We start from the raw sequence: 23,767 nt of genomic DNA on the forward strand, positions 1-23,767 counted from the left end.
AGGTGTGCAAAGCAGGCAAGCTTGGGAAATGACAGGTGCTGGTGAAGTAAAATAGGAGCCAGAGCGCAGAGGGCCTGAACAGCATGCTGAGGAGTCAGACTGCCTCCAAGGCCAAGATTTTATGCAGGGGAGTCACTGGGTTGGATTTCAGTCTTAGAAAGACCTCTCGAACTAGTGAGTGAGGGATGAATTGGGAAGGAACCAAATCTGTGGCTAAGAAGCAGCTGCGAAACTATAGGGAAAGGATTGATGGGCGCCCACAGCTGCGGGGTCCGGGGAGAGAGAACGGAGAGTGTAAATGGGCACAAGAGACTTTGCAGGGTGAAGGGGGGTGATGGAAACGCTCTGAAAATGGATTTTGGTGATGACTGTGCAACTGTAAATTTGCTAAAAGTCACTGAATTGTACATTTAATGAGAGCAAATTTTATTGTATGTAAATTACACCCCAGTGAAGCACTCAGAAAGAGAGAAGCAACTGCAGAGACTGACGTATCCTAGACAGGAGCGGCTGAGGGCCTGAGGAAGGTGCTGGAGATTTAGAATTCACTATGGAGAGTGGCTGGAGAGGAAGGGGTCAGGGCCAGGGACCAGGAGGGGCAGGTCTGCAGGGCCGGATGGGGAGTTAAGGTTTTCCTACGCCAAGTTGGAGGTACCTGTGGAAGATACACCTGAGCAGGGTTTCTCAAACTGCATCATGGACACTGGGGACAGGTAATTCTCTTGGGAGCTGTCCCTGCACTGTCACACCCCCTTGCACACATGTGAGACAGCAGAATTTATGGACTACAGGGGCAGGATTTTGTAGTTTTGTTCATCACTGTAGCCAGGACTTCCTACAGCGCCTGGAATTTTTCATTACCAGGAAAACGATGGAAGTTGTACTTCTGCCAAGTTTGGTGTCCAGGTTTATCACCTGGGATACTTCTGGGGGTTGCAGTGGGGAAAGTCGCAACTGTGCTCCACATTGGAAAGTATTACATTAATGCAGCTGAGTTTCTATAGCAACCGCAGCCCAGAAAACATTCAAACCAATGTGGCGAAGGGCTGAGGTAGGGCGGCAGTGCTGGCTTGCCACTGGCCAATTCCCTCTCCTCCTTCACATCCTTGCCCAGCCTGTCTACATCACCGTCCACCAGGCCGTCTGACTGTTCACGAAAGGGCTGGGAAGACACAAAAACTCCCAGAAAGTATTATCAGCATAGAAATTTATTTGATTTCAAAATAATATGGTTCTATTTATAATACTATAATAATTATCTAAAGCAAATATCATCATTGGCTCTGAAACAGGTCTAAAGATGTCATTCTTTTGAAGTCAAAAATATGTAGTAAGAATGTACAAGGAAGGGAAAATATAAAAAACAAGTTTGCTGAGTACTGGGAATTGTTACAAGAGGGACACACCAAGATACTGTAACAGAGTCCAAATTATAAAACCTATGGCAAAGAATTCTCTTGCTTTATCAATTCCCTGAAAATAACTCAGTAAGTAATGCAAGAATACCACCACTGGGTTTACAGGGCAAACTTCCTGAGGGACACAGGTAGTAATTCACTGTATTTCCCCTTCCTCTAATTCCTTTTCTCACACCAATTTCTTTTTTCCTTTAGTATCTGTTTTATCCTGCTGAAAAATATTTGGTTTTACTTGTAAAGTGGCCTAAATAATATCCTGATTGAAGTCATCAACGATTTAGCTGAAGATGCTCAAGGATCAAACTTTTGAAAAAGATCAATCTGCTAGTTAACAGGGACCATCGGGGGCTTGCGGGAAAAAATTCAGGTAATGTATGTCTGCTAAAGAGATAAAAATAAGCAGTAAAAAATGGGTGAAAAACCCATTTAACTGTGACCTAGACAATCAAAAGCAGACGGGTGACCTTTGATTAGATTTACTTATGGAGTGAGCTGTAAGGAGGCTCCAAGATAGAGTTTGGTTTCCAACAGTGTCCATGGCTGAAAAACCAACTCAGAAGGTCTCCTCCTCTCGCAGGAACTGGAACACGGATGAGAAGTCCTTCTTCGAGTAGCCCTTTGCACACATCAGCCTGTAGATCTGATGGGCTTGGCTGCCCAAGAGGATTGGGCTCTTCGTGCTGGTAGCAGAGTCTTGTGCTAATCCCAGATCCTAAAGCAAACAAGGGCAGGAGGAACACATTGAAGGTGGTAGGGAGACTCGCTTTGGAACTGTGATTCCCAATGGTGTGGTTTCAAAGAAGAAAAAATGAAGTCTGAAAAAAAGATACTGAAAAGCACTATGGTAAATTTTATACATATATATATATGTACATACATACATATATATATATATATATGCGCACTGCTGCACCACTGCTCCAGACAGAAACTGATAGTTCTGAGTGTCCTCTCCACTCCTCCACCCTCCACCAGACCTATTTGTTTTATTTTGACTTTGCATAGGGCTACTCAACAGGTGACATCACACAGGCACATGCTGTTTCAGATCTGCAGAAGCCCGTATGCCTAAGCCAAACCCCATGATGGAATTATTGAATATCCATTCAATCTCTTACTCAACAAATATTTAGCGGCTGCTGTGTGCTGGGCACTGTTCTAAGTGCTGGTGATAGCATGTCACTGTTCTCATGCTTACTGTCCAGGGGGAAGATAGACAAGAAAACAAATACTAAAATTCCAGATAATGACAAGTGTTGTGAAGAGAAAGCAGGGCGGGGGGATTAGAAAGTGATGGTAGCAAGGGGGTGAGGTGGGGGGAGGAATTCTGATGGATGAAATGTCTAGGTAAGACCCCCCCGAGGCGGAGACACTTGACCTAAGATCTGAATGCTAGGGAGGCTGCGAGTTCTCTGGAGAGCTGGGGGATGGATGAACTCAAGGCATCGTCAACAAGCAAAATGGACAGAACGTCACGGGGAATGAAGGAGAGAAAGCTGAGTATGGTATCCAGGGGTATGCACTGTTACTTTTGTAATCACGGGGGGAAAAGTCAATTGGGGGAGGGGTGTATAAGCTCTATACAGAACTCTGAAAGTCTGTTCATCTGTTAAGTATTTCCTAAAGTTGAGATCACAAATGAGAGGACATCAACAGTTTGCTTTTCAAATGACTTTATGCATAAATACATATATATTCTTAAGCCAGGACGATGTATTCAGACATCTAGTATCATGAGAAAGAACTCTTCTCTCGTGGTGTGTCTATCCAATGCCAATGTATTATCAACCATCAGAAAATTCTTAACTGCTTCCTTTCTAAGGACTTTGTAAATTAATGTAAATTTATGATGAAGACCAAAATTTTACCAGCTCATATTATAAACAAACCCAAGCACAAAGGAAAAATCCCAGCCCCTTCTTCTCATCTGAAAGTCTAGGAATAAAAATAAATAAGGCTTTTTATCTAAGTTTTAACTCATTTCCAGTAAGTGAATCATTGTTTTAGTAATTTTGCCCTCTAGGATTTTGCCTTCTATGTCTATATGCTTTGTTAAAAGTGGAGGTAGTGGGGAGGGAGGGAGGAAAGAAGAGAAGGAGAGAGGGAAAGAGAGAGGAAAGGACGGAAGGAGAATTAGACCGTTATACATTCTCCCCCCTTCTCTTGGGAAGCCTTTGCATTTACCATACCTTAGCCATGAGTGTTGTTCCGAATCCACCCTGATAGTTATTAGCCGAGGGAACTCCATCCATCACCCCAGGTACAGGATTGTAAGTGTCACTTGACCAACACCGTCCTGAACTCATGTTTAGGATTTTAGCCAATAGTTTTGGGTCAAGCCCTAACCTGTCAAAGGTCAAAGAAAAGAAGTGTTAAATGTCAAAATGTACAAGTCATGCGTGACTTATTTACCTGTGAGGATGCTATGTCTTCTCTCTCCATTTATTTTATGTCTTCAAAAATCAAAGCAGATTGATGAGAGCGAAGAATCCAATCTTAAATTATAAGGTATTAAAAGCTAGTGATTAAACCATTCTGAACCAGACATTCTGCAATGAGAGAAAACCTTCTGCACTATCCTACTTTTAAGAAATAACATAATTGCATAAAAGTGTCGTTGGTTTATCACACGTGGATTTTCTATGCAAAAAGAAATGCCTTTCTCTTCTGGACATTATGCATTTACATGTCACATAAGAACCTTAAACCAATATGATCATGTAAAGTCTACATTCTTTATTCACAAATGATATATTTCAGAAAGAAATACTGACAGATAAACTATGCATCATGGGAGTCTGTGTGGATGCATTTTCATGTCTGTTCAGTCTTTTAGCTTTTCTGAGAATAAATGCAAGAGGTGAGCCATGAGCAGTAAATGAGCTTAAGCGAAGTTATCATTATAAAAGAAGACATTTCTTGCTGCAAACTTTTCCTTATTTATTAAATCTTCATCAGACAATCTTGCTTATGAAGCAAGTCTGCACAGAGTGGTGACATATGCTATCTATTGGGAGACATGCATTATAGTTCTGGGTCAGCTGCTGATAAGGTTACTGATCCTGATAAAACAAAGCTTGCCCAAGCGGAAACATCATTTGTTCTATCACTGAACCGATGGCATAAACGACTGTTCAATATGGACCCAGAAAAAAATAGAATCAAAAGCTGTATTACTTTGATCCTAAGTCTCCGAATGCAGCTTGGGAAGCCCAGTTTTGCTAAGTATCACTAAATCAAGTTTCAAATAAAACATGCTGCTTTTCCTTAAAACCAGTCTCTTCTAGAATAAAAAAAGATTGAAAAGAGACACATATGAATGTTAAACAAACTGCATTTTGGCATGTTTAAGTTCTTGTTTACTTAGTGTGTTCAAAATATATGTCTGCTTATTTCCAAATCTGAGTATCATGACCAGTAAATATTTTGCCAATGTTAGTACAGGGGGCTCGGGCTGATAGCCAGGATGTGCATGTAATACTACATGGCATGCCATGTACATGAATTCACATGGTGGGTCATGTTATAAGGAGAGGTTTTTCCTAATGATTGTATAAGATATAAAAGACCCAATCTAAATGGGCTCTCACACATTCTACCAAACTTTACATTGCTGGGAAGAAACCCAACAGTTTCATTCATTCCTTTATAAGGATCCAAGTTTGTTACATGAATAGTTTGCTACTGATGCTTCCTTTCCCCTTTTAAATAAAATTAGGCTACGGGTATGCTGCTGTAGCAGATGACTTAGGAAAAGAAAAAGCCAACGTGCTTAGGGAAGAATGTGAAAAGTAAAATCACAAATTAACAATGAGTTACTTTGCTGCAACTGCCAATATGTTCTCTAAGTTCAAATGTTCAAGAATGTATATGTCTAACGTGTTCCGTGAGCAGAAATATTTTTAAAGACACCAAAACATCACCTTTCCTTTCCATTTGGAATATAATTTAGGGGCTTCCTAATTTAGATTCTTTTAAAGTGGTTTATCACATTGAAAGCAGCAGAGCTGTTCCCCTTTATAATCCACCAGGTGATACTTAATAGTACCTCACAACAGTCTTCATTGCTAAAGAAATTCACACCCTGTCTGTAATACTCATCAAAATGGTCACCAATGCTTAGTACCCTAAATTTCATTTCTCTTGAGTGTTCCAGGAAAAATACCACCACTAATTTATGGAATCCTTTTCGGTGAACACATTACTATTTAGAAGCATCCTGAGGGGCACATGAAGAAATGTGGCGGCAGTTGCTACATGCCCACTTTTCAATCTGCTGCCCCCACCATGCTGATTCCCTTTTGGAGAAGGCGACTCCCTCTCCGCTTTCCTCCAGCCCTCCCCACCCCCATCATTAAAAAGAGCAAGTTAGAAGTGTTTTGCGTTTCATCTTCCTGGAGATTTTTTCACTGGCACATATATAACTGACAGTTAAAATTAGATATGATATTAAAATCAGTTACCGGAGTCCTCTGTCTTCCACTGTGCCCAAGGCTTGTAACGGCCTGAAACCAGCTAGAATACACAGTAATTGTCATTCAGAGAGTCTACCCTAGAACGTCATGCTTCACTGGAGAAGACTGAGTTTCCATCTGAAATCAACAAATTAATCCAAGACAGGTATCTGAAAGGGCAAGTTTAATAGGAAGCAGCTACTGGGCTCTCAACCATGATAAAATGTTATTGCTGTTTCCCTGTAAATTGGCTGGGAACATATGATACTTTCTGCATAAGAGCCCCATTGCTGTTCAGGAGATATACAGCTCAAGCCATCAAAAGGATGACAGTCTGTCAGTCCCCATAATAACTTGCCACTGGATGTGGTTCGAGAGTGCACGCGTGCATGCATGTGGCTTTACGATTGCTGGAATGTTCTCTGATATAAACAGAATGAATTCATTGCTCCAACTGCATATATAATGCAACTCAAATAAACGTCACTGTGTCAAATCTACTCACCTTTGAAATACAAGAATTTTAAATGAACTATTAGGAGAAGTGAAAATGCAGAAATTGTAAAAAAAAAAAAGAAAGAATCCAAACATTTACCTTCACTGTACCCAAGGCTTTTAAGGGTCAAATAAGTTTGTTCACTTTATATTCTCTATATCTACCTATACTGTTTGGTTTTATGTAAGAACAAAGCAAATGATTTCACTAAAACAGCTCTAGAATGAAACATCCAAGACCATGTCAGTCTTAGTCAATCATTCCTTCAGTGAGTCACCTACCGCTTGCACAGATCTGCCATGCGCAGGTGCTGTGCCCAGAGCAAGGAGGCCAGAGTAAAGGAGCTAAGGGCTGCGACTGCCCTCCAGGAGTGGGCCGGTTCACACACACCCAGACACCTTTAACCTGAGGCAGAAGTGCCCCCCCCTTTTCTCTCTTCATCCACTTCACAAATCTTCACTGAGTACCTACTATGTGCTAAGTATGTTCTTAAGATATGGCAAGGAGCAGATAAAGCCATCCCCCTTCAGGGAGCCTGCATTCTAGTTGGGAAAATGCAATAAACAAACAAACATATAACACCAGCTAGTGAGAAGGGTCATGAAGAAAAAGCATTCAAGCACGTTCAATCCAAACACTAACCACCACATCAATCACCACCATGTACTGAGTGAGCACCTACTATGCGCCAGGACCTGTTTTAAAAGGTTTACATGGATGAACTCATTTAATCTTCATAACAATCCTATGGATAGGTACTATTATTTTTGTCATTTTATAGATGAGAAAAGCTTATGTCTATGGCAGAGCAGAAATGCAGACAGAGACAGACACCCAAACTCTCACCGTCCTGAGTCTCACTGGGTCATGTGGGGAGTGAACTTGAGAGCCAATCAGTCAATCTGATGGCACTTTACCAGCTTATCAAGAAACTGGGTCAAACTCTTATTATAAACGTTTTTCCATTTGTTAAATCTACTAGGGGTATACGCTTAAGGCTTCGGTCATCACCAAAAAAATCCCAAAAAACCCAGGCAACATTTTCTAAAGGTAGGAGCCCAGAAACAAAAATTATGCTTGTGGGAAAGTTTTCATCTTGAACAGCCTTCCAGAAGTTCAACTGTTAAGCTTTTGGTGGAAGAAGACAGTATGGTTGTTGCTGGAGGGGCCTGGGCCCTGGTTGGTAATGGAAATAATTTCTTCTACCACCACTATTGAAAACAATAAAAAACAAAAAAACAACTCCCGGTGGAGCAAAAATAAAAACAAAACAACACAACTCACATTATCAACACTGTACCTACACGAAGCACAGGAACAAAAGCCCTCTAATGCAAGCAGGGCACTGTGAGTGCTGTAAAACTGAGTCCCAACTAGAACCCAATCAGAAGGTAGAAAGGTCTAATAAAAAGAATCCCAAAATACGTTGTATACCAATATTTTTTATGGTTTACTTTTTTATAGCATTTTAAACTTTCACTAACATCCATAAACATTCACTATAAAAAACCATAGAGTCAATAAGAGTTTTTAACTGTAAGATTTTCTTTTATTTTTTTTAAAGGAAACATCAGAGTTCAGGAAAAACACTGACTTATGAGAATGAAATTAATCAGAAATGATCACTTCATAGGAATAGGTGGCTCAATTTGTAAATGTTGACATTAATGCTCTAAAAAAATTTCACTTTGGAGTGAACGGAATATAAATGTGGCTGAACCACTTTGATGCTGCACTACTTTGTGGGAATTTACTACTTGGGAATTTATGCTTGCTGATGCCAATTTTCTCTTTCACCTTGCAAAGCTCAATAAATCGTGGCCACTCTCTATACTCTATTAGAGAGCAATCCTGTCATTTTAAACCATGTCTGTAAACCATGGAGAAAAGACAATAGCAGAAGCAATCATTTTTAGGACTTTCAAACCACTGAGAATCCTTGTAAGACAAACTGATAAAATCCTAATGTTATGAAAATAAGCAATTCATTAATACATTCTGAAGCACCAGAAACATATAGATCACTGTAACAGTTCAGTAAAACCAGTGAGTTCCTGCTTTGTGTTCAAACATGTTTGTTTGTATGTATGTATGTGTGATATATACATACACACACACACACACACACACATATACATATATAAATATTATGTACACAAACATATCAGGAGCAGTAATGTATATAGAGTTTTGGAAAAAATTAAACATTAAAAGTTCCATATTTCCAAATATTGTTTTTATCATAGTGGATCAAAGCCAATGAGAAGAGAAAATCTATTTATTGCTTCTGCTTTTAACATTTCTATTTTGAATTCTATCACTTTTCATTTTTTCTTTCATAAAACACTCTGGTAGCTGATCTTCATACTATTATTATTACTAGAGAGAAAGAGGAAGGGAGAGAGAAACATCGATGTGAGAGTGAAACAGCCACTGGTTGCCTCCAGTACGTGCCCCGAGTGGGCATCAAACCCAGAACCTGGGTATGTGCCCTGACTGGGAATCACACCCACCACCTTCTGGTGCAGGGGATGACGCTCCAACCAACTGAGCCATACCAGCCAGGCCATACTATTGTTTATTAGCTGGTATTTGGAGTTGAACCTCCACAAGCACTTACCATACAAAAGCTTCACTTGAGAATCGCAAATGATCATCTAGTAAGAGTTTTGCTGGGAGAATTATTTGAGGAATGCCATAGGCTACATCACTATGCCTAAGGAACATCCTGACCCAGTGATGCTCAAGGAAAGAAGCAGAATGTAAATAACAGGCACAGATAAAGAGGGAAATTCAGTACAGTATATCCCAGGCTCATCCAGGCTTTTACTTTTTTACTATTTTCATTTATATCCGGAAAAATGAAGATAAAATTCTAGAGATGCACACGCATACTAATGCTCTAATCCTACTGTCAACACCAATTAATTCTGTATACACCTTTGGTTCCAGAAATTTATATTTTCTTCCTCAGTGAAATTAGTCTAGAGGATGGACATGTAAACAAGTTACTAATAACCAGTTTTTCAATTATGATAAGTGACCCATAGCCTAAAACTGGCTACAGTACAGAGATAACAATGAATAGCTTCCTATATACAATACCAGTTTTAGTAAAGCTTTGTATGGATATGCTAAGTTTCCCATCTTACAGACATTCAATTTTAAAATGTAAATGGTTCAGGATATTGATAAACCAATTAGCACTGATGCAAAGCAAATTCCTCTTTTATCTCAATTACAACATGACAACTTAATAGGTCAAGATAGTTTAACATCTGAGACAAGGGCAATTCAATAAAACAACAGCATCTTGATATGGTAATTAAGAGGAAATGCGAATCCATTACCGTGTTTTAAAGAATATATCAAGTACTTTGGCTCTTTTTATCGCTTTTATCAAAAGCTGTGATGTGAAACACCACTCTCATTTGTGATATATTTGGTAGGTAGTTTTGGGAAGTGTGAAAGAAACACCTGAATAAAGCATCCTGCTCTTTAAGCATTTTCCAAAGTAAGAAATATATTTATTAAAGTCATGAAATCAAAACATTAAAAAATTAATTAGGTAATTAATCATATGTGGCATTCCTAACCCAAAAAGTTACAGGCTAAAATTAAGACATTAACCTTAAGCATTCTAAGTGATGACCGTCATTGCAGGAAACACAGGATTCCTGAATCACTTTAAGCAAAGTATGAACGCCATTTTATTTCAATGGAAAGATATATCCTTGACGGAAAGTGACGAAACCACAGGCAAGTTCAATTGAGAGGTATGCCATCCAGTTTATCCAGCAACTAAGCAACCAAGAGCCCTTTTAGTGTAGATTTGGGGACTATATTTAAAATACATACATGAAACCAGTCACGTGGTAACATAACATTTGAATTCACTACACAGTAAAACCATGTTTTATACAAATTTGTCTTACACTGCCAAAGCATGTTTAAATTTCATAGTAAAAGTGTTTCTTGCATTTCAACATAATAGAAGAAATGGGGCTTCCACATAAAGAGGATAACATGACTTGGACTAGACAGCGCAATACAGTTTCTGGCTATGAAAGAATATTCATGCTCTCCAGGGTCCTACTGGTCGTCAAATAAGCAGTCTATTCAAGTTCAATAATGAAGTACTTTCCAAATGTTCCTGGATCAACTCGTTTATCTTTCATGAACATTTTTTTTCAACATCAGAAAAAATCAAATAGGAAAGCTCATAAAAATTGTTAGTACGTGAAAATGTGCTATTCAACAAACCTGATTCCAAGATTCATAGCTTCGGCAGTTCCAATCATACTAATAGCTAACAGCATGTTGTTGCAGATCTTTGCAGCCTGAAAAGAAATTGAGTGAGTGTTAAATACCTTTGTTTTCAAGTTATAACTACTGGAAGATTTTCTTCACCCAGTTCCACATGCTTCTTTCTAAAAGTGAGAGCATTCACCAGCTGCCTCTCTCCAGTGGGGCTGCATGCTTCCATCTGAGCCTAACGCACTATCCCAGAGCAGGGCTGGGGTGGTGGCACCTCTTCCACTAGGTAAGAACCTAGTGGGAGAAGTAGGAAGAAAAAGTTTTAAGTGCACAAATGACACCTACCTGGCTGTACTGCAAATAGAGCTTAGCAAGTAATTAGAAAACTAGGAGGCGGGTAACGACTCCTCAGGCAACATGAGCACTGTGAACACAAACAGTTTTAAGGATGATTTCAGGGGTCACTCGGGTGATACATCAAAATGCGGATGATGGAACTTGATGTCCTTTTTAATAAGTTAATTGACTGATGTCTGCTTAATTCCAACAGGAATGAAGGAAAATTCACTGATTCCAAATTAAGAAAATTTGAGCAAACAAAGAATGCACACAACTGAGCAGAGTAAGGAGGAATGGGAACATGGTCAGGAATGGGAGTTGAGCATTAGCCAATTTTCCATCACAAGTCAGGGTTATTAATATGAAAACGTTACCTGCCCGGTCCCAACAGCGCCACAGTACACCACATTGGAGCCCATGCAGCCCAGCAACTCTTGGGCAGCAGCAAATTCTTCTTCAACGCCTCCCACCATAAATGTAAGGTTCCCAGACCGAGCAGCTCCCACACCTGAAAGGTTTGGGGTAAAGGGATAGTAAAATTAGAGACAATCCCCAAACCAAATGAAAAAATCTTGCTTCCAAATTATATTTGTCAGGCATGTGCAAGATACTCTCAATTTCTCCTGGAATATTTTAATAATCAAGTATCATATAAGCTAACCATAAAACAAAAGAGACTGATTTAGTCAAACTCTCAGTTCACCTTAACTATTTTGGGACAATCATGGAGTGACAGAGATGAAAATGTGAAATGTGAATTTTGTCATTCCTATGCATCTCTTATGCTCTTAATAAACGTATTCAGTAACAGAAAGTATAAGAAAAAGGTCGCCTGTGCCCTGCCCAGCATGGGAGCAGCCAGGGGAGCTGCCTGCCTGAGTCTGAGTTTGGGGTCTCTGGCTCACCCCCTTGCCCTCCACATACTATCTGCAGATGAGAACTACAGAGAGACGGGCTTTCTCCCATAAACAAGTAGACACTTCAGTAAGAAAACTGTTGCTTATTTAGACTGATTACGCTGATGTGCACTTTCCAGTATTAGCTGATTTTTCTTTCCCTTCTGCTTTCCACCTTTTGGGTAATTCCCTCCTAGTGATATGAGCAGGAAGAAGAAATAAACTTTAACACGGGTCTGGCCACTCCTTAGCATCTTGTTACAAGAGTCTGATGCATGTTCATTAATGGAAACGAGTAAAGAAACTTCTGCTTTAGCACAGAAAATATGGCCCTAGACTTATCCTAAAAGGGGGCCAAGAGGAGCTTCATTCATTACATTTTTATTAACTATAAAATAAAACCAAGAGTATTATTACTGTTTTTAGTATTAGAGAAATCTTAATTCATAAGTTTCAAGTTAGGTTTTGTTGTTCAAAACCAGGGAAGTATGCGGAAGAACTGTATTAGTACAATTTTGCCTTTACAGCTAGGAATAAAGAAACTCTAATTGTCTGCACTGTGTATCAAATCTGGCCATTAGAACAGACAGCTGCAAGTAATGGCCTACTTCTGAACTTAATTTATTCAATGAAATACAGTTTTCATACATAAAAAGCCCAAGTGAGGAGAGCCTTATTTCATTCGAATTGTGAATATTCTGCAATGGCCAAATCAAGTGGCCTTTCTATTTTATAGGTCATGCTATTTTTAACTAATTATTAAAAGCCAAAGAAGTCAGCATTATGCTGGCCAAACAGTTTTGGAAAAGGGAGTACCCGCATGTGGTGAAAGCCTGAGAGGCTCATACATACGGTTAAATTACATTATTTATCATATTTTGGACACACTTTGGAATTGACTGTGTACAAAACCCCAATTATAACAAATGCGTTTAATTAGCCAATCTGTGTCATTTGACCATTCTGATAATGTTGACGTTTCAGTGACTGTCATTTTCTTAGTTTCTAATTTACTTCACCAACATGGTAGATCATTAATGTTTTACAATTATTTTTCTCAATTTCTATAGCCATTTCTATTCCAACCACATAACCACCCTTACTTCTAATCCTGTTGATCTGACCTAGAGAAATTAGGCAGACAATTTAAGTCAAAGCTTACAAACAAATCCAGCACTATCCATCATAGGTCAACAGCTTTGTATCCAGATTACAGACTGCTAAATAGCTTCAGAGAGTCATTTATTAAAGGAAAAATTAATGCTGACAATGCTTCTCAGCTGGTTAATCTTTTGACAGGTGTACTTTCTCACTTGTTCAAACACATATTTCAAAAAGAAGAAATAAGTTACTTAAGCAAGAGAAGACCACGGAAGAAAGAATAATTCATCTTTCAATTCAGAGGCCTGCGGTATTTCTGCTTTCCTGCTCTCCATATGGTGGTGTCGTTATTTCTGACTATCATGGCCTACATTCCAGTGTAAGGGTCTGACTGACGTGGGTAATTCTAAAGGTTTGGCGTTCTTTGGGACCAAATCCTATCTTTCCATACATATTCTTCTAACTGTACAACATTAGCAAGCCTAGTTCCACTGCAAAGGCAGAATTAAGACCTAAATTATCCTGAAATAAATGTAACCATTTTGAGCTTAGAGAATCACATCTAGGAAGCTGGAACTCTAAAGCTGTGTAAGGCATCTTACAGGTTTCAGAAGACATTGTATACATTTTAATGTTTATCAACAATAAACAATAAATAAATGAATTTAGTACATTGCCATGCAATTTTAAATAATTCATGTCCACTTCCCAAAATAGAAAAACATGGACTACACACTCAGGCAGCTGCTAAACTATTGGGAGAGGTGTTTATTTTACCTTATATTTTAGTAATTGCATAGACAAACCCGAAATACATCCATTGCTTAATTCTATTATGACATCTACTGCACCTTACTAAAATCTCTGATTTTCTTACCTGATTCCTCCATTACACTATAAGCTCTGACAAGGTCAGCACTGGGTCTTGTTCATATCAGCATTCCCATTAGCTACGGTGCACGATATATGCAATAGCGGGTTGTTCAGTAAATAAATTTATGAGCCTGGCTGAAGGAGTAAAGGAACCAGAATGGAATATCTGGTTTGGGGATGCGCCACTTGCTGGCTGTTATTATAAACAAATCACCTAACTTCTCTGAGTCTCAGTGTATAAAAATGGGAAAAGCATTAATAACTTCTTCATAGCGTGGCTGTGACTATAGAAACATATGCAGTAAAATATAAAATGCTACTTAAATGTAAGGCCTTACTGCTTTATAACCTGAGTTGGTGGGGTGGGAGTTTCAGATTTGGTTATCTGAGCCTGCTGTCTTTCTGGGATAATTTTAGCCTCTCAGGCTAAGCTGGCTTGAGCTGAACCTATTAACAAGGGAAGCAGGCTGGCCTCGGCTGGGAAACACTAAACTGGCCCACAGCCAGTGATGTTCGGATGACAGGGAAGACCTCCTGTGACACCTTTCAACGTGCCACAGTACATGGGAAAGTGACAAGAAGGCCGCGCTTGTTGGTTTTACTCACTCAATAAAATCAGCCTACTAAGAATCAAGCCCTGTGGGTTATGCATGGATATCGTATGTCCCTGCTCTTAGAAGTCACACACCTGTGACCCAACCACTCCCCTCCTTACCCATCACTGCCACCCTGCACTGCACCGTCACCGTCTTGCCTGGACACTGCAACTGCCTCCTCCCTGACTCCCTTTAGCTCCTCCTCTAGTCTACCCTCCATAGAGCAGCCAGAGGGGCCCTTTAAAACATTATCTAGTTCATGCTTCTTCCCTACTCTGAAGCCTCCAAGAGCACCCGTCCTCCGAGTATAGAGCCCAAAGCCCTACAACGCCCTCCCTCTCCTAGCTCGTTTCGCACCATTCTCTTCAACGCTCACTGCTTCACAGCCACCACGGCCTCCTTGCTGTTCCCGAAACAGGTCAAGGACATTCCCATCTCAAAGCCATGCACTTGCTATCCCTTTTGCCTGGAATATTCTTTCCCTAGATATTCGTGACTTGTTTCCTTCACTTTGTTCAGGTTTCTTCTCAAAATTCCCCTCTTCAGAGAGGCCTTGCCTGACCAATCTAATAATCCAAAATGGTACCCCCCCCACCCCTTTTCCTGCTTTAATTTTGTTCACAGCATTTATTACCTACCACCTGTTTATTTAAACACCCTACTTCTCTGTTTCTGGTCACGTATTTCCCCATAGCTCCCTGGGTAGTGACTCTGTTGGCTCACGCACCCCACATTTGCACTGTCTGGTACATATGAGACACGCATTGAACACAGTATTTGTTCAAAGAAAGGAGAGGAGGCTACAATGACGGAGGGAAGGGGAAGGAAATGAGTGACTACAGTCCTGTGTGGTAACTGCTCTCACAGAGACACGCACAAGATGCCGAGGATGACAGGCAAAGCATTTGTCACTCTAGCAAGTCATTATGTGCTCCTTGGCCTAAGATTTTCCATCTATAAAATGAGATGACTAATCAAGATTATCACTGAGTTACTTTTAAGCTTTAGAAATTCTGTAATTTGAGATCTGCAAGTTTACATACATTCACTTCCCCACATTTATCATAGTAATATACAAAACCAAGGCATATTTCATTTTATACAAATAATATATAAATAGTTTCAAATTAGGGGAAAGAATCAGACAAGGAATTTCCTCATGTAACTACATTAATTAAATCTAACAAGACTAAACACTGGTGGTTGCCTTTAATGCTTTATCTAACACTTTCCTGTGATGATGTCTCCGGTGTTTCTCTCCCATGACCCTAGAATCAGAGAAATGGAACTCATTTGTACAGACAAATGAAAAGGCAGATGTCCAAACCATTCAGAATGGGTGGCTGTCTGCCCATCCAGCTTTTAAAGTGACAGACAGCTATCATTTCTCTTGGTTGCCTGTTTTAATTTCAACCAACTTTATAGTGGAGATGAACTTTAAATCTAATTTAAGGCACTCCCCCCCAACCCCTCTATTAAAAAAAGTATCTAAACTTTCTTCTTTCTTTCCTCCACTCCTACTTAGAGTTGACAAAAAAAATGTGACCATTCGAAATACATTCTTTAATGTTTCTCAACCCTGGGAATGAGTTAGAAACAGTCCTTGCCTCAGGAGTTTGAAAACTAGAGTTTGTGATGTTAGTGGTGTGTGTGTGTGTGTGTGTGTATACAGAGATGGAAGAAAAGACAAGGTAAACATGCAATTATAAATAATAAGACAGACTCATGCTACAGGAGAAGTATAAATACAGTTGTACAAAAGTTCAATGAAGAAAATAAAACAAGTGTCTATTCAGTGCCTTTAACAATTTGCTAGATCTCTGTGCGAGGTGCAAAGGTTCAAGGAATAGGCATATGTTCTGAATCAAAAATAAGGACCTGTTTTCTGGTATTAGGAGAAAAATCTGAAATACAATTATTCCACAGAGTCCAAAACGTAAGGTCATGGTAAGTACAAAACAGAGTGTTTGCCCTCAAAGGCCTAAAATATAGTTAGGGGAAAGAGACACAGACTCAGAAGCAAATGCCAAAAGGTAGCATCATATACCAAGTGTCAGGCAGACGAGGGCAATCGCCACCAGATCCCGATGCCCTCTTTCCTTCTGGCTTTCAGCCTCCGTCACTGAAGGAGTAAGGAATCCTCAGAAAGAGAAAGGGAGAGAAAGGGAGAGAAAGGGAGGGAGAAACCGCCCTCAGAGAGCAGCGCCATGCTGCCAGCGGCGGGCAGGCTCGTGAAAACTGTGATGAGGAGACTGGTTTTCTGAGCCCATCCGCAAACTGTGCACTGAGCAAATTAATTTCGTATGTTTTATACACAGGCACTGAGTTCTGCCTGTTACCTAAATGCACATAATGCCCTGCCTCTCCTCGCAACAGAGTTGAGTTTATTAGAACAGAACAAGCAGAAAACTGAAAATCAAAATTAAGCACAATAATGAAACCATGAGATGTGACAATAATTTCAAATGTGGATATGAGCAACTTAGGAGCCCTGGCAGACTCTATGGAAGAGGAATGACTCAAGGAAACATAACTTTTCCTTGAACTGCTTTAAAAAATTCTCATTCGGAACTTTATGCAGGAGACAGCAAATGAAGTAATGGACAATGTTCTTCATATTTTTACATCAAAAGAAGTAATCATTTTTTTCAAGAGAAACTGAGTTAAAACTCAGTTCTTGATTTATGCGCCCCTCTGGCTAATGCTAGCCTTGGGCCTGCGATGCAGGTCAATATTAACATTAATCACCTCGCTCTGGCGTTTATGCTCATCGGCCTCCCGCCTGGGCAGTTTTACTGGACGTAAGAACCCGAACAGGCTTAGGCTCCGATTACACGCCTACAGGACGACAAGCAGCTCGGACCCTTACCCACCACCCTCGCCGTCTCTGCATGACCTGGGCCCCTCTCCTTCCCGCTGGGTGAACGCTCTGCTTTCTGAAGCCCCGCACTGCTCAGGTTCCGCATGAAGGACAGCTACTAACCCACTGCGTCTCTCCTTGTTTCGAGTCACGAGCAGCAATAACTTTCTCTCCTATCTCTTTAAATGGTTCCCGATTTTTTAATTTTTATTTTTCTTGTCCGTGAACTCTGACCACATCCCTGGTTTCCTCACCTACCCTCTGCTATGATGCTATGCGAACTGAAAACCTTCTCCAGTGGCTGGAACGTGCAGTGATTCTTCACACATCCAAGCCTCACGTGGGCTGTTCCCTCCCCTCCCCTCCCTTCCCCTCCCCTTCCCTCTTTGCTCAGCTAACTCCTGCTTCTTTCAAGACTCAACTCATGTCAACTCTGAGAACTAGTTTGTGACCATGACTCCCTTTCTCTATCTTGATAACACTCCCAGTGACATCTCCAATAAAGCACTTACACTAATCAACAATTTTTCTGGTGTGCCTCATTTCGATCCTTCTAGGCGTGAGCTGTTTGAATCTTAGCACCCAGCATACAGTATGTCTCTGATAAATGGTCACTGTCTTTTTAGGAGGTAGGCAGAGAAGAACTCAATGATTAATAAAATGACCAAGAATACTAATTAAGACTAAGTAAGACAATGTTTTTCTTTTTTTAAATTTATCTTTATTGTTGAAAGTATTAAAGATGTCCCCTTTCCCCCCATTGATCCCCTCCACCCAGAGCACCAGCAGCGGTGTTGGGACCCCAGCCTCCTCCTCTGGCCACAGCCAGGGCAGGCAGGGGGTGGTTAGGAGGGTCTTCAGTTTAAGATTTATGTGCTGTAGGCCATCCACTAACAAGCAGCATCTCAAAATGAAAAGAGTCAAACCAATATAATTTTTAAAAACTGTGGACAGAGCCTGTGGACACAAACAGCTGTGAGAGAGAGCAGTGCCAGAAATACAAGCTGTGTATGCAAGGGGAGAGGATTTAGCCCAGCAGGCGATGGAGGTGTGCAAACTGCCGAGGTGTTCTACGCATGGGATCCGCATCAGGAGGGTATCCAGCATCTCCGAGGCCTTCAGAAGTGTCTTATCCAAAATACCTGAGCTTGGAGGGGGGCCTGGAGCCCCCTGGGGGTCAAGAGGAGAGGCTGCCCTCACTGTGGGTCCAACCCTCGGCCCTTACCTGAATGAAACTTCAGAGACTGGACTGTTTTTCCTGGGGCCCTTTTCCCTCCCCTGCTCTCCTTTGCTCCCATGTTTGTGGGGGTTCTTATTAAAGTATTTGGTTCTCTCAAATTTTGTAATAAACTTGATACTCCAGAAAAGAAAAAAATTAGATGTCTTTAATACTGTAAAAATCCTGCCACCAAAGCACTCTCATTGATATATAGCAAAACGTAGTAAATCACTTAATTTACTCAAAAGAACTTAAATGTTTTAACCAGTCTGCCATCAAAAGAGATCAAGAAGAGGACCAATGGGACTTGGGCTGCAATGTGAGCCGTCTTTAAAATGCAATTGTTCTAATCATTTTCTACAGATGCAGCCTCACAAGGGGCTGCTGTCACAGGGACCATTTACGACTTGTTATGGTGTCTCTATTGTTTACCAGCGACATTCGCTGAAAAAGGCGACAGCTGGGACAGAAAGCTGCTACTCAACGAACAATATAATCCCGTGAAAGTAATCAACAAATTTAAGGGTGTTAATTAACTTTACACTTTATCATGTTCAATTAGTTGTCCTTTCTAGGAAAGATTGCCGTGCACAATCAGTTTAGAGCGTGCCATGTTTGATTTGTAAGTGATCACTGTTTCTGTTTCAGAGTCCATGTCAGATGTTCTCTTGGGTTTTGGTGACACAGATGAATGGCTCTGCACATGTTAGGGGGTGATCTGGTTTAACATAAGCCAGCATAACATAACCCCTTGTTAACACTATCTCTGGTATTATCCAAGCTGGAAACAGAAGAGCAAAAACACCCACAGTAATATTCCGGAGTCAGATAAACAAAGTTTAGTTCGTTTTTCCTGAAATAAACAAAGACACAAATACATGGAGAAATCAGCAATTTTTCATCATTATTTTTCGAAATAAGACTTGTCTTTCAGGGGCATGTTTGGGATCATTTCCTCCCAGCAAGATCGCGAAGCTCTGCCACATTACGCAGACAGCACCACTGTATCCCCAGACTTTACATAATGCACATAGCCTTTTCCATGGCAGGTGAGCAAATGCCAGGGGTGTGTTAAGTACTGGCTGGTGTTAAATTCTAGAATGTGACTTTCAAATCCAGCTGTATTTTATCAGTGTGGAAAACCTGCAGGGAAGTGTATTAATCTATGAATGCAACGTGCCTTTTCTCTTACCTTTCATGCACCTGTTCCTACTTGCTAATAAGACAAGGAAAAGCTCATGATGGAGTGACAATGTATTCACTATTGCATTTTAATGAAAGTCACTACAGTGCCTCTGAATTGAAAGAGCTTTGCATCAAAATATTTCACAAGCCATTGATGAGGTGAACGAAACTAGAAACTAGGGTTTGGCAGGAGATGCCTATCTTTTAAGAAAACAAAAGCAAGGGCCATGCATCTATCTTTTAAAACACAAAAACAACACACACAAATAGACACACACACCCATCTACACAGGATTTTAAAACATCTTCACAAAGCTATCCCTTGCTCTTCCAGACTAGCTGTTTCCTGCCCAATACAAATTAAACACATATAAATAAACTACAGCTGGTTGACTAGTTGTAGCAGACACAAGGACAAAGCTGAACTTCTTCAAAACAGAAAAGTTGTTAACTCTGAAGGCTAATAATGTCCTAAGTTAAATATTAAAGAAGGAAATTACAGGCTATATCTGAAACAGCTGAAACCACAATACACAGCAGCAGCAAACATTAGTTTTCCGCAGCAGATCTGCAGGGAGAAGGAAGGCGGTCGATAGACCCTTAAATTGGAAGCAATAGCCGTTCCTCTGTCCCAAGTTGGCAGCTGCTACATTTGCAGACCTGGTTCATTATTTACCCATAATGACCATCAAGCTGCAGTCAAAGTCAGATCACAACAACTGTCAGCAGCTCTTTTAATTAGCCTTGTTTGAATTCAGATAAATATCACAATAGACCTGCTTATGCTGAAAGAGAGCAACAGAATGTTCCGCCTGGCGCTGGGCTGACTTGAGCAGGACCAGCGCCGTGCGGAGGCCGTCAGACAGAATGCAGAGTGGCGCTTTGAAAGGGTGGGTGGGGTAAATGGGAGAATGAATGGGTTTGCTTTCATTTATTTTGAAAATCACTTGAAAAACGAATTCTCTGACGTTCACCCCTGACCAGGATGGTGCGTAACACCGGATTGCAATCAAGCACGAGGCTCCTGAAAGCTAAGTACCTGCAGCCCAAGGGAAAAGTTAACGCCTATGGAGAATGTGATTTTCAAAACTCCATCTTGTGGATAATGTATCTTTCAGCTTTAAAAATCATTTTAATAGCCAAGTATGAAACCTTGCATTCAACAGCTTGCAACCCTAATGTCCTTCTATTTTACTTTCTTTAGAAGTTGCATAACTTGCCACCTTTTTCTATGACAGGAATCAGATATTTTCTTATACATTTTCTATACATTCCTTGCCTTTAGCACTAACAATCACACAACAATCACAAAGTAAAACAAGATTAATAACCCAATTCTGAACAACCCAATCACTGCCATATTCCACCCCAACCTGGGGTTTTCCCCCTCCAGTTTGCTTGAGAAGAAAAACAAGTGTCATGATCACCTGCCCTGTTTTAGAGAGAACTGACAGTTCGCGTGCATTCTGTTACAACTTTGGGGGGAGGTAAAAAGAAGAGTAGAGAGTAAGAAGGAATAAGAAAAGGCAGGATGGTAACCTGGTAGCCAGTCAGAGTAAACTGAGGATAGCGGGAAACTAAGAGTAAGAGAAGGCAATGCCAACAGGATACACTCAGCTAACCAGGAATGACCATCTCTGGAAACCACGGGGGAATCCCTTGAGGATGTGGACTCCTGAATTTTGAGATGGGCAACGTTGAATAAGTAGCACTTCCAAAGGTGAGCTGGACTTCGGCCACCCTGCCACTCTTCCTAGCCCTCAGCAACTGCGTACCCTCTGGCAACCACTTCTGACGCTGCCAACATAACACTGAGAAAGAGCAACTAACCCGATCTGCACGAGGACCGAGGACACATGACTGTGTACACAGAGTTTGAATCACACTGCTTATTTCCTTATTGGGTAGAAAAACACTCCTTTATAGGAAATAACAGAAAATTATTATATTTGTGGTCAACTTCAAGTACTAAAACCTGTGGAAGGAAATGTTTACAAAGTGCTGTGAGACCAGATATGGGATAAAGGCAACTACTGAATGCTGATGAGGTAAGTGGGCAGAGCTCCCTCTGGTTTCATGAGGATGAATCACAGCAGAAAGGAATGTTTCTTGCCCTACGTTCTGGGGCGGGGAGGGTAAAGAATAAGCCATGTACATCACCCTATGACAGCCTTCTCCCTCCTCACCCCTTAAAACAACCTACCCTCCTGACCACACGCACAGCCAACAGCTACAACTTGTTCAGTACGCTGAGTATAGAGACGACAGTCAACTTGTCATTCCCAGTCTAGACTCTGGCTCAACATATATGAATCAGTATTCTGAAGGACACCAAAGACAACCTCACACCCATTAGGATGGCTACTGTAAAACAAAGCAGAAAATATTACAAGTGTTGGCAAGAATGTAAGAAATTAGAATCCTTGTTCACTGTTGGTGGGAATGTAAAATGGTGGAGCCTCTATGGAAAACAGTATGGCAATTCCTCAAAAAATTAAAAGTAGAATTACTATATGATCTAGCAAATCCACTTCTGGGTGTATACCCAAAAGAATTGAAAGCAGGGTCCTAAAAAGATATCTGTACACAGATGTTCACACGGGCATTGCTCACAATAGCCCAAAAGTGAAAGCAATCCAATGTCCACTGATCAATGAATAACAAAATGTGACATATACATACAAAAAACTATTATTTAGCTATAAAAAGAAAATTCTAACAGATGCTAAAACATGGATGAACCTTGGGGACATCATGTGACGTGAAGTTAGTCACAGAAAGACAAATGCTCCATGATTCCACTTAGAATAGCAAAACTCACGAAGACTGAAAGCAGAATAATGGTTGCCAGGTGCTGGAGGGAGAGGGGAACAGGGAGCTGCTGTTTAATGGGTATAGTGTTTCAGTTTTATAACACGAAAAGAGCTCTGGAGCTGGACAGTGTGATGCTTGAACAAAAAATGTGAATGCACTTGACACTACTGAACTGTACACTTAAAAATGTTTCAGACAATAAATTTTATGTTGTGTATTTTACCACTATTAAAAAAACAATTTAAAAGGAAAACCAAAGAAAAATAAATTTTTATTGGCGGTATTCTGATTCTCACACACTGTAAAAGGCTACAGTGTTTCAATGAGATGCTAACTTTTAATATACTGGTAATGTTTAATACCATGAATTTTACAAATCCTTAATGTGGTTATCTAAAGAAAATTGAGGAAAGCCACACTTGTCTTTTCTTAACCAATTATAAGATGCATTTATTTATCTTCTTGCTGAATTATAGCTGACACACAGTACTGTGTTAGTTTCAGGTGTACAACACAGTGATCTGATATTTTTATACATGAAATAATCGCCAGGATAAGTCTAGTTACCATCTGTGACCATACAAAGTCATTACAGTGTTATCCACTACCTTCCCTGGGCCATACATTATATCCTGTGACGTATTTAAAACTGGAAGCCGTATTTCTGTCCCGTTTACCTGTTTCACCCATCTCCCCAGCCCCCTTCCTCTGGCAACCACCTGCTTATTCTGTTGTCTATGAGTCTCTTCTTGTTTTTTGTTCGTTTGTTTCTTAGATTCCACATGTAAGTGGAATCATGCAATATTTGTCTTTTCTGTCTGTCTTATTTCACTTAACATAATACCCTTTAGGCCCATCCATGCTGTCACCAATGGCACTATTTCGCTCTTTCTGATGTCTCAGTAATAGTCTACTGTATAAAGGTACCACGTTTCCACCCATTCATCTACTGATGAGGATCTAGGTTGCTTCCATATTCTGACTATTTCTAAGTAATGTTGCAAGGAACATAGGAATGCACGTGTCTTTTCAAATTAGGGTTTTTTTTTGGATAAACACCCAGAAGTTGAATAGCTGGATCGTATGGCAGCTCTGTTTTTAATGTTTTGAGGAACCTCCATACTGTTTTCGATAGTGGTTGTACTAACTGACAATCCCACTAACAGTGCGTTCCCTTTTCTCCACACCCTCGCCAGCATTTGTTATTAGTTGGTTTATTGATGACAGCCTTTATGACAGGTGTGAGGTGATATCTCACT

General features: G+C 40.4%; 1 protein-coding gene across 2 annotated transcripts in view; it reads right to left on the reverse strand.

Annotated features, from left to right (window-relative positions):
* Positions 1-1,190: 1,190 nt before the first annotated feature.
* Positions 1,191-23,767, reverse strand: part of HIBADH (3-hydroxyisobutyrate dehydrogenase) — an 83,461-nt gene continuing 60,884 nt past the window's right edge. For both annotated transcript variants that reach the window (XM_016217028.2, XM_087821230.1), the window contains 4 exons: positions 11,339-11,472; positions 10,632-10,708; positions 3,608-3,764; positions 1,191-2,130 (listed from right to left, as the gene is read on the reverse strand). In XM_016217028.2, coding sequence (XP_016072514.2) covers positions 1,972-2,130; positions 3,608-3,764; positions 10,632-10,708; positions 11,339-11,472 — 527 coding nt within the window. In that variant the 3' untranslated portion in view covers positions 1,191-1,971. The remainder of the gene's footprint in view (positions 2,131-3,607; positions 3,765-10,631; positions 10,709-11,338; positions 11,473-23,767) is intronic.

This window comes from Miniopterus natalensis, chromosome 10, assembly GCF_054644295.1.
Source record: "Miniopterus natalensis isolate mMinNat1 chromosome 10, mMinNat1.hap1, whole genome shotgun sequence".
Classification (NCBI taxonomy): domain Eukaryota; kingdom Metazoa; phylum Chordata; class Mammalia; order Chiroptera; family Miniopteridae; genus Miniopterus; species Miniopterus natalensis.